Source organism: Myotis brandtii, unplaced genomic scaffold (genome assembly GCF_000412655.1).
Source record: "Myotis brandtii unplaced genomic scaffold, ASM41265v1 scaffold123, whole genome shotgun sequence".
NCBI classification, from domain to species: Eukaryota; Metazoa; Chordata; class Mammalia; order Chiroptera; family Vespertilionidae; genus Myotis; species Myotis brandtii.
Genome location: NW_005354291.1, coordinates 8,379,711 through 8,396,386, shown reverse-complemented (window position 1 = coordinate 8,396,386; position 16,676 = coordinate 8,379,711). Strand labels below are relative to the sequence as shown.

Genomic DNA, 16,676 nt, shown 5'->3' with positions numbered 1-16,676 from the left:
CCACACTGTCTTGTTAGTTTATGTTTCTTGACTCTTTCCCCAAATCAATTGAATATGCAGCACAAAACTATAGGGCATGAAACTGCCCGGGATATTTTATTTGTTTGTTAAGCTACTATTTGATGTGTGCCTGTATTTAAGTGGTTGGCCATGGAAGAGGAGCTGGTAAAAGAGGCCCACAGATGGTAGGATGTAAGAGAAAGTTGAAGATTGTAGTGTCTTAGAAGCTCGGAGATGGAGGGAAGTCAGGGAAAGAGCTTGGTTAGTGGCACCAAATTCTGCAGGGAAGCCGAGTACCGTGAACATTGATTGGATAGAGGTCCACCAGAGCTTGCATTTGAAAGGCCAGTTGTGACTTTCTCCAAAGCATTGTCATTACGTGTTGACGGGAGAAGCCAGATTGCCAGTGACTGAAGAATGTAAGACAGGAGGTTGTAGATCATGAAAATTCTTCAAGGTCATATTTTTAAAAGCATTCTGTATGCTGTTAATGCTAACTATATATAGTCAAGCATTTATGTTATTAAGACATGCTTGACTAGGTAAATGAATAGTATAAACCAGGTTGTAAGAGACACCCTCAATCTACTTAATAAGACATATTTTTAATGACTACAGCATATTAATTGTTTGGTACAAATGCAAATTTTTTAATTTCTTAAATACTAATGAGACTCATCTCTTAATTACTTCAGGAGGAAACACTTTGTGAAAAATAACAAAAAGGCAGACCATTACAAATAACCATGTAATGATAGCCTTCAATTATATAGTTGGGATTGAGATCACACCCTCCCACACACAAACACACCACGCACACATGCATATATGCACCATCACACATCCGAAGCATGTGCTTGAAGACATAGCCCCAGCTCTGCTATTCGTGAGACAGTAGTGACAAGTCATTTTACATCTCTGGGCCTCAGTTTCTTCTATAAAATGAGAGGGTAAGGCCAGATTAACAGGATTTAAACACAAGTATGGCTAGCAGCATCTTGTACGGGACAGTTCTATATATACTATTACGAGATTTTCCTAACATGCACAAAAATAGAATAGTCTACGAACCCCCATAAACCCATCACCAAGAATCAGACTCATTTTTCTGATCTTATTCCATCTTGTCTCTCACACCTTTTTTCTCCTTTTAGTATTCTTAAGGAAAATAGAGATATCCCATCCTTTCCCCCATAATTGCCTTAGATTGCATCTTTGCCTGATAAGGATCCAGAGCAGCTCTGGAGAGCATCTAGTCATGAATTACTGGATCCTGCAAGCCTCCAGTCCATGGAGGCTTTTTTTTTTTCTGTCAGTCAAGCTCACCTCTCAAAGGAAAGGGAAGCTGTACGTATAGGAGAGCATATGGGCACACAGTGGGGCTCTGTGAGAGTCTGTGAACTAAGCCAAACTGCTCAGCACATCTGTCCTCACTGGTAGAGGGAACAAAAGTCCTCTCTCCTATGGTTATCTCAGTGTTAACTCAGGATGATCTAGTGTCATACTCTTCAGTGATAGTTGAGGAACTCAAGTTTCAGAGAGCTAGCATGACTTGCCAATAGCTCCAGAACAATGTTGTAACATTTGAAGGTCTAGGGCTTTGGACATGGGAAAGAAATGCAGAAGAATCCTGGAGGGGTCAGTGCAGTGCGGGCTCCGGGTCCTTTGTGATGGGTTGTGTGTCTTCAGTCACATCTCCATTTAGAAGTCCATCTCTGGTTTCACTGACAGCTCTGCCCCAGGCATTGTGGCTGGTCTTGTTTCAAGCATCTGCTTTAGGTCTGGAAACAGTGTTTGGATCTACTTGGGGACCCATGTGGAAAATCAGGTTACAATACCAGGCACAAAATCATGTTTCTTTTAAAGATAGCCTTTGATTTTTTTTATAGTGCATAAAAATACCATATTAAAAGAGAAAACTATCAGAGCTTATTTCTTTGTAAATTAAATGCTTATTAACTCTGAATGCTCTTTCAGACCCTTCTTTAAAATTCTCCGAATCTGTGAGTTGGGTAAAAGTTTCAGCATTTGGATAACCAAGGCCCAATTATAATCAGAACAGAGACAGTTCAAGGTAGTAGAGAATGCCTTCTATATTTTTACCTCCAATCAGACTAACATGATGAATATGCCATTTTAGTTTAAGATACCTTGCTAAAATGTCCTTGTTTAATTTTCTAAAATATGTGTTATGCTGTCTGGCTGTTTTTTTGAGATAGCTGTATTCCTGATTTGCCCTTTTGAAAATAAAAGGTTTCTCTGTAGCATGAAAAATGTCAGCTTTTAATTTAAATTAGCTGTTAATTAAAAAAAATGATTGAATGCCTTTTCTAAAGCTCTGACATTATATTTCTAATCTCTAGAGTGCAAAAATATGAACAATGTAGTGTTTATCTACACCTTATGAAAAAAAACACACCAAAATCTTTGTTTATTTGTCCAAAGAATAATAAATAAAATCACATTTTTAGAAATATGCTTGAGTTCAAAATGTAAAACATGTAACAACCCTAGGAGATCATTTTCTCTATTATAATAGTCTTTGCATGCATAAGAAATTAACTAATGTTTTGTAAGTTGTAAAATCCTTTGTGACTCAATTTTAATGGGGTATTAGTCAAATATTGCTCTTTTCTAGTCTTGCTGTACATATATAATTCAGCTCACAAGCACGCGCACACACACACACACACACACAAGGAAGGTTACAACGATAATATTATTCACAGATCCAGTTATTATTATGGCTCAAGTTAAGAACAGACTGTTTGGCTTAATGATCAGGCATGTGTGTATGTTCAAAGTTTGGCAGCTCAGTGTAATTAGTATACTAATAGCTTTAGTGTTTGGTACAGCATGATTCTGGAGCTTAATGGTAATTGTCATACACCATTTAAATGAGAGCTTTGGCATCGCCTATTGTTTATCATCTTTAGTAACTATCATTTGGCCACTCTTGTCAAGATATCCAGGAAAAACTTTGCAGAAACAATTTTTAATCGCTTCATCTTTAACGGTTACATCTATCAGTTAAACTCATTTCTTCTCCAACTGTAAAGGGCACGGTAGAGTCCAAACTGAGTCACTCTCAGTCTTTATATTGTTGTGAGAATTTGGTTGGGATATGCTACCACAGAAATGAACACTCAGAGTTGTTCCTATGCCCACTCGGACACACACCTCCCTAGTAGAACACAGGTTCCTAGTTGTCAGGGAATGTGGCCAGTCAGCCTGGGAAGGTGCTGTGTGCCATTGGCCTGGGAAAAAGATTTTCAAGGGCAATGATATTCCATTTCCATGTGAAATGAATCCAAATTGTAGTTAGTCATTTGGGAAGGGTTAAACTCATCCAGAGCTGGCCAGGCAACACCTCCTGCTCACTGAGGGGAAGGGTGTGAGAAATGTTTAATTCCACAGCTACAAGGAACCTGTACCAATGCCACTTCCAAAGCCATAACATGGCAGTTACATATGCGTGAGAACTCTTGAGTGCTCCCAGGACCTGGTACCTGGGCCTCTTCCCTCCAAACTCTAATTATCAGAGAGGCTCTGGGTTCCTGTGTCAGCTATGGAACTGAGTCCACCCGGACCCCTGGGCTGTGTTTTATGGGGAAGGATGGCCATACTCTCCAAAGGATGGTCCCTGAACTCATGGAGAACCTGTAGGCTGCGGTCATATTATGGGGCCTTCAGTTGTCCATGAGCTTCTTGGAGAAAAAGGGGCTGCATCCTTAAGCAGATGCAGGCAACTGCTGGTGACTCCCTGCAGGAGGAAATGACTGAATTATCCCTGCAGCGTCTTTAATTCCGGTTCCCACTCTTCTCCCCCTCCTGTGTGTTCTCAGGAGGGGAGGGAATATCATGTGGTCGATAGAGGCAACTGAACTGGTGTCTTTTAAACAATGTTCCTAAAACGATTTTTTTGCTAATAAGGAAGTACACATTGTTATACTTTATTTTATTCTAGAGACAGTTTACTACTATTAGCATACCAATTTTAGTGAGAAATATTTTTGAATGATTTGTTTAATCAATCAACATTGATAGGTGGCTACAGATGTGACTCAGACATGTGGCATGTGACTGGGATGCTGGTGTCATGTATTAGGGTTTCCATAATAAAAGAGATTCAGTGGAAGGAGGAATTCCCTTTGACCCTGTGGACTATGGAAAGTTCCATGGAGTTTGAGGTATTTGAGCTGGGTCTTAAAAATTGATAGTGGGATATTTCAGAGGTGAAATAGAACATACATAAAAATTGGAAAGCGTGGTGTTTATAGTGAATTTTGACTGGCCTTTTGCATTCAAACCGTAGAATGTGCCACAAGGACTAATGGGGGGAAAAGCAAGGAGCAGAGTAAGGTTGCCGTATCCCTAAACTCTCTATGACAATATATTATTTTTCTGGGTTATTTTGCTTTTGTAACTCACTTACTGTAAACCTTCTAGATATGAAAGCTTAATCATATCACCATACTTCACTTTATTTTCTTTTTCTTTTTTCTGAGAGGAAGGAAGAGTGAGAGAGAGATAGAAACATCAATGATGAAAGAGAATCATTGATCGGCTGCCTCCTGCATGCCCCCTACTGGGGATCGAGCCCGCAACCTGGGCATGTGTCCTGACCAGAAGTTGAACTGTGACCTCCTGGTTCACAGGTTGATACTCAACCAATGAGCCCCACTGGCCGGGCACCTTACTTCACTTTAAATGTCAGCATATAAGATATAATTATTGGAACAATTTTTGTCACTATTACTTTCACCAAGAAAACCTATATCCAAGAATATTGGGCACTATGACTTAAGCAGAACGCCCTGGCTTTTAAATCAGGTATAGAGTAGATCACAGTCTGCAAACCCTAGCTTGCTATTCCAGGCCTTCTGTAATTCAATAATAATAAACTAACAGTTTCCAAAATACCAATATTCGTGTCCCTAACTGAGTAGATGAGGTAGGTTGGGTTTTGGGAACATGGACTCCGTGCTTCAGCTGTTGCTGTTATGGTGTTCACACCGGCATTCGAGTCCCGGGGCCAGCTCACTGTTTCCCATGTCCTCTGAGGAAACACGCAGTGGAGGCCAGGCCGGCAGGCAGCACGGCCGCAACAGGATAGAAGTAGAGATGAAACCCCAGGGAGAAGAAGATGTAGCGTAATCCCTGAGTTATAAGATACAGCATTGATGTAATAACTGCTTTGAAAGGAAAAGGTAACCACACTCCCATGTGAAATGCCCAGTTCATTGTGCGAAGTGGCTCACTTTCCAAAATGTTACAAATGGAAATAAAATCTGTCACAGACTTGAAGAAAAGGGGAAGTCAGACCTGTATCCTAGAAGCAAGGTGGAGGTCAGACACTAGACCAGCTATCAGGCCATACTCCATGCCTCCAAAATTGGAAGGCAGCAAACCAAGGCAGGGGTCCTGGTGCAGAGGGGCAGAGGTCGCAGGAGGTGAGGGATCTGGGCACAGGTTAGGGTTGGGATGTCTTTTAGGGATCAGGTTGAGCATAAAACCCCCAGGCAGAGAAGTTAGACAGGGACGCTAGCAAGGCAGTCCCTCACCTGGCAGGGGAGTGAGTGGGCGGCCCCTAACGCTTTGTCTCTGTCTGGGTTGGACCTGATACACCTGTGGCCCTTCACTGAGTGGTCAGGTGACCGTGACAGGGTCTCTCTGCAGGTGTAACAGGTGTTTGCAGCCCTGCGAGGAGGTCTTACACAACCCGTGCTCCCTTGTGCAGTCTTTTGCAGTGTAGCTTCTTTCCTGACTCCCACACTACATCCCAGGTGTTACTGAGGAGCAGTTTTAAATCTCTTGGAGACGCCTACATTTTTATGCAGCCTAATTCCAAAGCCATATTATTTTTGATGAACTTAGAAATCACATTGATTCCTCCTGTGTTGTATCCATGCTGTATGTTTGGGGAAAATAAAGCAATTCAAGCCCATGTACATGAAAAGAACTATTGTGAGCCCCAAAATAATATTGTGCAATAAAGGACTTGTGTATTATTTATCTGCTAGACAAGTAGACTTAGCACAATGCCTTGTACTTAGTAGATGCTTAATAAATTTGAGGGTATTTGTAATGTCTAAAGCCTTATTTTTAAACATTTGTGCAGATTGTTTTTTCATTAAGACATATGGTTATAAGTAATACATTATTTATTTTAGCAGAATGATTAGGGATTAATTAAGCCTAATATTTCAAATGCCATAGCTGATATTTTGATATTACAATCCTCAAAATATTTCCCTGCTATCCCTCCAAATACATATCATAAATTCAAAGTGTGTGGTCACCCTGTGAGCTCATTAGTTAAGTGAGGATCAAACACAATGCCAATGTGTTAGAGGAGTGTGTTTCTCTTTAATTTTACTTTAATATTCGCAGGGACAGGAATTTTTTGTCAAATGTTGCGAATGTGCCGGAAGATTTAAAAAATGCACACATTGAAAGAGTGCACAAAATACCTGTTCTGATGCGATGTCATCAATTGCTGCATGAAGAAGCACCCTCCCCTAGATAACCCTCCGAAGTCGGCACTTAATATGGCAGTAATGGTTATTGCTGTCATTCTTTACATCTTTAAAAATAATTAAGCATTACTGCACAGGCATTATAAAGTTCCCCTATCACCATTAAGAGGATATTTGAGGTTTGATGTAATTTAGCAAATTACATTATACAGTAGTTAAGGTTTTTATGTAGTGAAGTGAAATGCAGAGTAGTTAAGCACACTTACCATGTAATGCATCGCACAGAGTCCCAGGTTCCAGCTGCCGCCAGCTTTGTTCCAGTGTCATTATTGCCTTGCAGGCTGACGTTCCTCAGGGAGTGATTCGAGTGCAAGCTCCTCATCTTTCCAAAGTTTCCATGGCGATACAGCTAACGGAAGAACTGAAAGCCAGTGACGTGCTTGCCAGGTTTCTCAGCCAAGAAAGGTAGAGGCCTGTTTTGTTTTAATTATTTCATGGTATAACTCACTTGCTCACGTGTTCCCTCCCTCCCTTGCCCCTCCTTTTTTTAAAAAAAAACTATGGGTGGTGTGAAGTGCATAGAATTGTCTTTTCAATAGAGAAGAGGAGCAGACTTAACAGTTGGACTGTCGGAATGAGTCGAGTTCACCTGATGTAGTTTGTGTTTGCATTGAGCCTGTTTCAAGCGGGATGTCCGAGCATCCCTTCAACGGCCTGCCCGGGCTTGGCTCATGAGACCACGTGGTAGTCCTTCCAGGCTGTGGTGATTGGAGGTTAATTACTGTGTGTTAGGATGATCACTAATTGGGATACAGTAGGATCAAAACAAACAAAAGACACATCTTATTCTATAAAATATGATGCATAAAAATGCTTACATTTAAAAGCAGAAGGTAAAGAATTCAGGGAGGACAACCAGCCCCTTGAGCTCCTGCCCTCACTGAGTTGCCCAGCCTGCCCCTCTGTTCTGGGGCGGGTGGGGCAGGAGTCCTTTGAAAGCCATTGGCATCTCTCCGATGATATCAGAGCTTACACTTATCTTCTCTTGAAATTTCAACGTTCAAACAAGTGTACTGGGTTTTCGGTTTTTAGCCTTTGAATTCTTATTTTTAGCTAAGGTTATATTTGTAATGCCCTCCCCCTCCCCATGTCCACTCATTGAAAATGAACTGATCTACGTTTTTAAGAAGCCAGGGAAACTGGGGCCTTGCCATCTCAGCCCAGGAAAGTTGTCTTAGCCTCCCATAGACTTCGATCTCCTCGAGTTAACATTCAGGGCCTCCATGGGGCTTTCTTCAAATGCTCTCCGATTGTCACACAGTTACCACCAGCCCGTACCATGTCTCTGCTCCGTGGAAGGCCCTCTGTTTGATGTTGGAAGGGGTATAAAAATATATTTTAAAGTATCTCCCCTCAGGCTTTATAAAGTGGGAAAAGAGATGAGCCTGCATAGCGAGCAGATGGTGATGAAATAAAAGAGAGGCTTATTGGTAATATCTGGGCTTTCAGTAAGCCAGCGTGAACTTCCCTCTCAGCAGCTCTCCAAAGTAAGTTCTCGCATTACTTCTGTTTTCCTGATGAGAGAGACTTTCCAAGGCCACGCATTTTGTAGGCAGTGGAGCTGAATTCTCAGTCTGTGGTTTCTGTCTCCAAAGACAGTCCTGAACCACTGTCCAGAGGGGCTAGGGCAGTGGTTCTCAACCTTCCTAATGCTGTGACCCTTTAATACAGTTCCTCATGTTGTGGTGACCCCCAACCATAAAATTATTTTCGTTGCTATTTCATAACTGTAATTTTGCTACTGTTATGAATCATAATGTAAATATCTGATATGCAGGATGTATTTTCATTGTTACAAATTGAACATAATTAAAGCATAGTGATTAATCACAAAAACGAAATGTAATTATATATGTGTTTTCCGATGGCCTTAGGCGACCCCTGTGAAAGGGTCGTTCGACCCCCAAAGGGGTTGCGACCCACAGGTTGAGAACCGCTTGCCTAGAGGGTCTAGAGACCATCTCTGATCTGGGGCACATTGGTGCAGAGTCTGGGAGCAGATGGAATTTGGGGGGATTAAGTTCAGGAGCGTCGCGACCCACAGGTTGAGAACCGCTGGTCTAGGGTCTAGAGACCATCTCTGATCTGGGGCTCATTGGTGCAGAGTCTGGGAGCAGATGGAATTTGGGGAGATTAAGTTCAGGGGCTGTTAGAATTTCTCAGGATTAAGTCCTGGGAGCAGTTGGAATTTTTCAAATGTCTTTGCTCCCCAAAGGGTCTCTGACCTAAAATGCAGTCAATCCGCTTCCTCTCTACCCCCTGCCATGGCTTAGATGCCAACTGCTGCCAGTGTCCCCACCAGACTGTGGGAAGAATTCTTCCCGTCCCAGAGGGTGTACCTGGAGGTGTGGCCAGACTCCAGATGGAGGCCGCCCTTCCAGGCGGGATCTGGCTAATTTACAGAGCGCTTGCTTTCAGGACACTAGTGCTCAATGTAGTCGGCACGTTTGTCCCTCTACGTGCAGATAATACAAGATGTGGCGATGACGTTGTATAATGCATTCAACTGTGCCTTTCTATATTTAGGGCATTATAGAAAGCACCAGCTTTGTGACAGTTGCCCTCTGTATATTTGGATTTTCTGCTGGTGGTGCTTTTACTAAATAAGCATTTGCTACCCACTGGGCAGACTCCTTCTAGTTCCTCCCTTTCCCCATCCTGCTCCACCCAGAGGCAAGTCCAGTGAACTCTGCCCGTTTGCCTCCTTCCCCCGCCCCCACCCCAAGTCTTCAGCCCCTTTCCTTATGCTCGGGGGTGCTGGAGGCCGATGATTTAGATTAAAATGCCAGCTTTTCCTCTTTCATCTTAGGCTAGTTTTTAGAATGTCTTTAAATTTCAGGTTCCTCATTTATAAAAGTGAACTATGATAGGACTTACATTATAGTCTTATGATGATTAGCTAGGAAAATGACCATGAAGCACACAGCACTGTCTGCCTGGGCCATCTAATAATTGAAATGCTCAATAAATGTTTATATATATATATATATAATATATATCGTAAGGAATATATATAAAAGTATTAGAGCTAATAAATGAGTTGCAAGATACAATTATATCTATACACTAGCGATGAACAACTCAAACAAAATTAAGAAAAACAATCCCTCCTTCTCCCATTTGCATTCCACTTGTGTGGGGGCAGTTGAAAACCCTACTTTCGTCCATCCTTGTCCTCCCCTACTTTTTCTACCAAAGCCAAAAGCACATGAATGACATAAAATAGATGCACAATAAATCACATTCACTCACCAGTCTTTGATAAAGGCTGTTTCCTTTTCTTTGTGTATGGACTTGTTGATTAGTATTACGTTTATGTGTACCCGGAAATCTAGTTTATGTTTCTCTCAATTGGAACAAGAACACAGATAATGGGGAAGCAATCTGAGAGCAATATTGGATGAGATTTTTTTAAATCTAGTCTCCCAAAACATTCAATTTTGTTTTCATAGGAATAATGACTCTTGGTATACTCATGGTTTACCAGGAAATATACTACAGTATAAATAAAAATATAATTATTAAATTATTTAATTTTAAAAATAAGCATACACCAGTTCGACCAGTTCGGAAACAAAATCTTCTAGTTAGGATACAAGTCAGTAGGTGGGTCTTACGCGTGAGGACATTATATGTCCCTGAGCGGAGTGGAGTAGACAGAGTTGGATAACCAGCTAAGTCATTACATGGTTGGTTAGGAAAGCTTCTGCCGTACCATATTTTTCATAACAGTTTGGATAAAAGTCAGACTTGGTTTTCTCTTCTCAGTTCCAGGGAATGTGTCTTCAGGGCCTTATATCAGTGGTTCACAAACTTTTCTATGCATCAGCACCCACTACAGAGCATTTAAAAAGATTCTTGGGCTTCATCTAGACAAGTGATGGCGAACCTTTTGAGCTCGGCGTGTCAGCATTTTGAAAAACCCTAACTTAACTCTGTTGCCCTGTCACATATAGAAATTTTTTAATATTTGCAACCATAGTAAAACAAAGACTTATATTTTTGATATTTACTTTATATATTTAAATGCCATTTAACAAAGAAAAATCAACCAAAAAAATGAGTTCACGTGTCACCTCTGACACACATGTCATAGGTTCGCCATCACTGATCTAGACATACTAAACCAGAGTTTTCAGAGCTCTGGGGCAGAATTTTTAGCAGGTTTTGCAGGTAAATAGTATACAGAGTTTCGAAAAACACCAAATTTTACCAGTTTTTATTGTTTGAACCTAATGTCTGGAATAGCTTATTCTTTGAAGAGTTTAACCCTGTAAATGCACCCTATGGTAAAGTATTCACTTCTACTTGGAGTGTATATACCTCCCATATTTTGATGACCAAAATGGGGAGGATTATGAGCCATGTCCAATTTTTTACATTTATTTTACATAGCATTAGACCTGTCAGCACAGCAAACCCCTGATAAATACTATGGAATAAATGTACTGGGAAAACTAAGGTGCAAATATTTCTTTTCCTAGTTTTAGGACGACCTTTATGGTCCCTATGCTAAGTAGACGATCATATTATTTTATTGGCAACTAAAATGTTATGGTACCTTCTTTTTAATTTTACAAATTTAAATATTCACTTATTCTTGCTTTTAGATGTATGATTCCATTTGTTCATTTTTATTTATTTTTCATCTTTTATTGTTGAAAGTATTACATTTGTCCCCTTCCCCCTCCCCCCCAATGACTTCTTCTAGCCAACTCCCCGCCCCTCCCCAGGCCTTCACCACCCTATTGTCAGTAATCCTGGGTTATGCATATAAGTTTTTGATTGATCTCTTCCCATGCATCCACCCTCCCCTGCCTTTCCTCTGCCATTTGTTTATTTTAATTTGCAGGTGTGACATTTTTATTACATATTAGGCACATTTAACAGATGGGAAAATACAAATGTGGAGATAATTACAGTGTGTCTAAGTTATGAATTTTCCATACAAGCTAGAATTCCCCGAGCACATTAAAGTGATTTACTCGCAAGCTGTCTGATGATATAACTAATCCGTTTGTTTTGCCCCATATAGTGGGATTGCCCAGACACTCAAGAAAGGGGAAGTTTTTTTGTATGAAGTTGGAGGGAATATTGGTAAGCACATTTTTTTTTCTTTGTATTTCATATGCCGACTTGACATTGCCAATGATTATTATTTATATCTTTGTGGGGAAAGGAAGGTAGTAGAAGTAAAATATAGCACAGTGTACATTGTTGATGAGTATTATGGATTTGTTTAGGGGTCTGGCCTTTCTCTTCCGACTTTGAGCTCCTTCTGTACAAATTCCCATCCATGTTGAATCTTGGCAAAGGCAAGTTTCCTAAAATAGATATAATTTCTAGAATGGTTAATAAAGTTTTTCAAAACTTTTTTTCTGTTTTATATGCTTATGTCACATCTTAATAAGGAAGTAGTTGAGCTTATTTAAGACCAAGATAACACATTTATTATAGTACAGTACTAGATATTTTTAGTGAAAGCAGAAGTTATTTTTGCCATTGCTGATTGCCTACTAAACAGTACACACACATATGTTAGTAATTTAGGAAACAGAAATAGGATAAATGGATTAATTTTGACCATGTCCTATATTTTATTTGCCTACTTTTTGTACTCATGTCTTTATTAAAATTTAAAATAAATGTTTCCCCCATTTTTTTGACCCTTATAATGGTAAGGGTAAAATTGTTAACAAATAAATGAAATGGTATTTATTTCAAAATAGTAATTGAAAATATTTTAAGGTAAGTTTTGTAGAATTCTTTTTTTAGGACTTAAAAATGTTAGTAAATGTTAAAAGTTGAATGCAGAGACATGAAGGCTCATTTTTAAAATTTAAATAAGCCACAACTCCAGTAGAAACCTGGAATTGTTACCTTGATTCATAAGGAATATTTAAATATTTTATTTTGTATTTTACTCTTAGATTTTGGGGAATTAAGTGTGATTTCTTTCTTAGGTGGATTCAAAACTGTTGTCACCCTTAGTAAAGGTGAATACACTTTTAGGGAACCATTTAAAAGCCTATCATGCAAAGTATTTTCAACTTCCTAAATTAATTTGAAACGTGTGCATTTATAGAAAGACCACAAAATTGGCTTCTCCAATGTTTTTTGGTCAGTTTTACTAGTATAATTTTATGGGAGATATCAAACGATGAAAAATATTTAAAGTCTAAGACACAGGCTTAAGTTTAAAATTGCATCCCAGTCACCCCACTGTATTAAACAAATGCAACATGTCGTTAATAGGGGAACGCTGCCTCGATGATGACACTTACATGAAGGACTTATATCAGCTCAACCCGAATGCTGAATGGGTTATAAAGTCCAAGCCATCGTAGAAGACCTGCTGAGACAACCCCCGGACTTCCTCAGTGACACTTGCTGGGTCAAGAGTGTAAATAAAGGAACTGCAGGACTCTTGCTATTCTGATGCACCCAACCATTGGATAGTGACACTCCCAAGCCTCAAGAAGTTATAGATTTGTGCTGCTGCCAGAATTATGTTAATTATTATGTTGACTATTACTAGAAAATAAATATCACTGGAGTGAGAGGAAAGAGGCTTAATGAACTTGTAGGCTGTTTTCATAAACTCTGTGAAATGTGCCCAGATGTGACATAGTTGTTGTTTTTTTTATATGAAATAAACCCTCTTCCCACTCACTTTTTTTTCTCCTAAAATCATGTATACAGTAATATATGCTTTCTTACTTTTCTCTCCTCCTCACATCTGCCTGACCCCGATTAAGTCTGCTTTTTAACGGAAAGGATAGCAAATGCCAGGTATGGCAAGTTGTGAAATTAGGACACCTTAAAACAGCCCAGATTCAACAGTATTCCTGTGACTATCACATGTTGAATATTCATCTCTTTGAATCATTTGTTCAAAAGATAACATTCTCCTTCTCCCTGCTGTATCATATGAAGTGATTTGCATTTTTTTCAGTTCATCTGACATATGTGCACAGAGCTGTATCCACTACCAAGAAAATAGAACTGTCAGAAACTGCCAATTACCCCTGAACCATTAAAGACTTGCATACTAAGAATAAATAAAATATGTCCACGTGGAATAACTGGATTATGGATAATAAGCGAGTGAAAGCCAAATCACTTCATGTATGCCACCCTCTTCTAAAAGAAATTTAAAAAGTCCTAGCTAGCTTTACCTATTGTCATACTAGGGACATAAATATGCATGAGAGTCTAATCCAGGAATGGTTGAGAGTGTATTCTACCCAAAGAGGGAATTTTTTTTTTTTTTAACTCATAAGTAAGTCTGCGGGAAGAGTTATTCCTCTGGGTATGACACAGTCCTATGAACAAGCTTTTGTTTGTGTACTTATTTTAAATAATCAGAGTAAATTTATTAAAATGCTGCGACAAGTACTATTCCCAGGGATTTTACTGCACAAACCATAGTGCGACAAGAGATGAGCCTCTCTGTACTGTAAATAAGAATAAAGTGAGAGAAAAATGTTCAATATTTTATGAGTGTAGAGTGTAGTAAATAAAAGGTGATGTCTATGAGTGCTGCACAAACCGTGTTTATGATACTTTTAGTAGTATTTTAGGAAAAATGACACATTCTCAGAAGCTCTCGATGTCACTCTAATTAGGAGGGAAAATGCTGTTAATGAGAACGGTCATAAATTTTTAGCATATAATTACAAGAACAGCCTGTGGATATATGATCATTTAACTTTTTGGTGATTTGTGCCATTGCTTTTTTATTTAAATTTTTTTTATAATTAAATGCATTTTTCTAAATTATCTTCTCTTGGAATTATTACTTTTAATCCTACGTGTTCATGAGTGTACTAATGGGCTAATTTTGTTTTTGTTAAAAGCCATTTCTACCCTCTTATTGCCCCTATTGCTCCTGTGGAATTTTCCAAATGGGAAGACCTGAGGGAGATAGAAACTGTTTCCTTCTTTCGCTTTTTTTCTGAGCAAATTTCTGTTCTTTAAAATTTTTCAAAATACACTGTATTCTGGTTCTGATTTTGATGATCTATATTAATTTCCCAGTTGGCAAGCAGTTTTAATGGTTTAATTTTATGAAAGCACTTAACAACATAAAAGCAAAACCAAGGGCTTAAAACAGTTTAGGTATACAACTTCAAAAAAGGCAGGAGTGAATATCATGATTTAGATAAATGGTGTCCTAAATTGTATGTCAACTAATTTTTACCATATTTACAACCCCCGGCAGATGAGGGTGGGCGGCAATAGGCTTTTGATAATGACAAAGTGCCAGATCTTGGTAAATAAATATGAAAATGTCATTTTATTTTGAATTTTTCTTAGAACTCATGACCCATGACCCACGTTCATTGACACTGAACAATACTGCATTTAAATGATTAATATAGATGTCTAGCTACACTTCTAAAGAGGAGAAACTTGATAGTGTAGAGCCTCATATGTTATTGCCTTAGAATTAACCCAAACGCTTTTTTTTTAAGAGAGTGGAAGGGAAAGGGAGAGACAGAGATAGAGAAACATTGATGTAAGAGAGACACATCAATTGGTTGCCTCCTGCATGTACTCCAAACTGGGCTGGGAATCGAGCCTGCAACCTAGGTACCTGCCCTTGACCAGAATCGAACCCAAGACCCTTCAGTCCTCAGGCCGATGCTCTGTCCACTGAGCTAACTTGGCCAGGGCCCAAATGCTTTTTTGTAATTATTTTTTTCTAGTAAATTTTACTGAGAGTAGATTAGTTTTTATTTGCTTGTCTGTGATGGGAATAACAACTATATTTGCTTTGAGCCTCAAACATCCTAACTTTTAAGGGAGTTTCTGATGAAAGGTAGAGAGATAGTATTTATAGAAAACTGGTTGCCCTGCACTCTTTGGGAAAAGCAGTTTATTTTCTGACTTACTGGGATTTTTCATTATTGTCTTTTCCTTCTTTTCCTTAAACTGGGTTGCAATTTTAACCTCATTGTCCTGATTTCTCACCTACTGATCAGTAGGTGGCAGTGTTGGTCAGGGTTTCCTTTGTGGCTAAACTGGGAAGCTTTGAAAGTGAACTTGAGTTCAAAGGTAAGCTGTTCAGATTCGGTGCTGGTCAGGTAAGAACACCATGGATCTCTTATTTTGATCTCTCATTTTAATTCTGAAAATTGTAAATTATAATTCATTTCAGAATTTCTATGTTTAGTCTATTAGTCTGCTTTTATCCTTAACCTGCTGAGTGGAGAAGGAGAAGAAGTTTTTCTGGGCGAGAATTAGACATTTTGGCAATGTCTATTTCAAGCAGAAGAATCATAACGAGGAAAGACAGTGCACCAGGAAGGGAAAAAGAGGGATGTCTAGGATAGAGGTCATAATGGCCTCTGTCTTTATTTTAGTTTAAACGTGTGTGTGTTTGTTTTTTATTCAGCAAATATTAATTGGTTACCAATATATATGTGCCAGGCATGGCCTACCCTTGAGGTACATCAGTGAGCAAAATAACTCTGATAGAACTTATAGTCTAGTGGAGGGAGACAAATAATAAGTAAAATAAAATGTATTAATAAGTAGATAAAATTATGTGTATGTTGAAAGGGTGTAAGTGCAATGGAGACAGAAAAAAGATGAGCAAGGCAATGGGACCAGAGAGGAGGACAGGCTTATTGCAGTAGGAAACAGGGTCTTTAATGGACATCTATTAAGTAGAGCAAAGACTTGCAGAAGGTGAGGAGCCTGCCACATGGATACCTAGGAGAAGAGCATTCCAGGCAGAGGGGCAAAGGAGAACAAAGGCCCAAGGCAGGAGTGCAGCTGGCTTACCAAAGATCAGCAAGGGCACAGTGAGAGTGAGGGCCAGTGAGAGCAATAGGTGAGGTCCAAGGTAACAGGTGGTGATGGGGTTGAGACCTTGGAGAGCCTTCTATTTATTAGTGGAGCTAGAATTTACTCAAATTAGGACATTTTTGAGAGGATAACAAGATACTTGGTAAGGACAGTTATTAGGGAGTGATAAGAAGTAGCAGATTCTAGACATATTTTTGAAGGCAGAACCTGTGGCGAGCCGGCACGGCCATGGCATACTCAGCCCCACGTTGGGCGCCTTTTTTATTTTTTTTTATTTTTTTTATTTTTTTATTTTTTTTTATTTTTTGTAAATGTTTTTAT

General features: G+C 39.2%; 1 protein-coding gene across 3 annotated transcripts in view; it reads left to right on the top strand.

Moving 5' to 3' along the window:
• The window catches only part of ARHGAP18 (Rho GTPase activating protein 18), a 171,603-nt gene extending 157,982 nt beyond the window's left edge, over window positions 1-13,621 (top strand). For all 3 annotated transcript variants that reach the window (XM_014533792.1, XM_005858977.2, XM_014533793.1), the window contains exons 13-15: window positions 6,820-6,944; window positions 11,575-11,636; window positions 12,795-13,621. In XM_014533792.1, coding sequence (XP_014389278.1) covers window positions 6,820-6,944; window positions 11,575-11,636; window positions 12,795-12,886 — 279 coding nt within the window. In that variant the 3' untranslated portion in view covers window positions 12,887-13,621. The remainder of the gene's footprint in view (window positions 1-6,819; window positions 6,945-11,574; window positions 11,637-12,794) is intronic.
• Window positions 13,622-16,676: the final 3,055 nt, after the last annotated feature.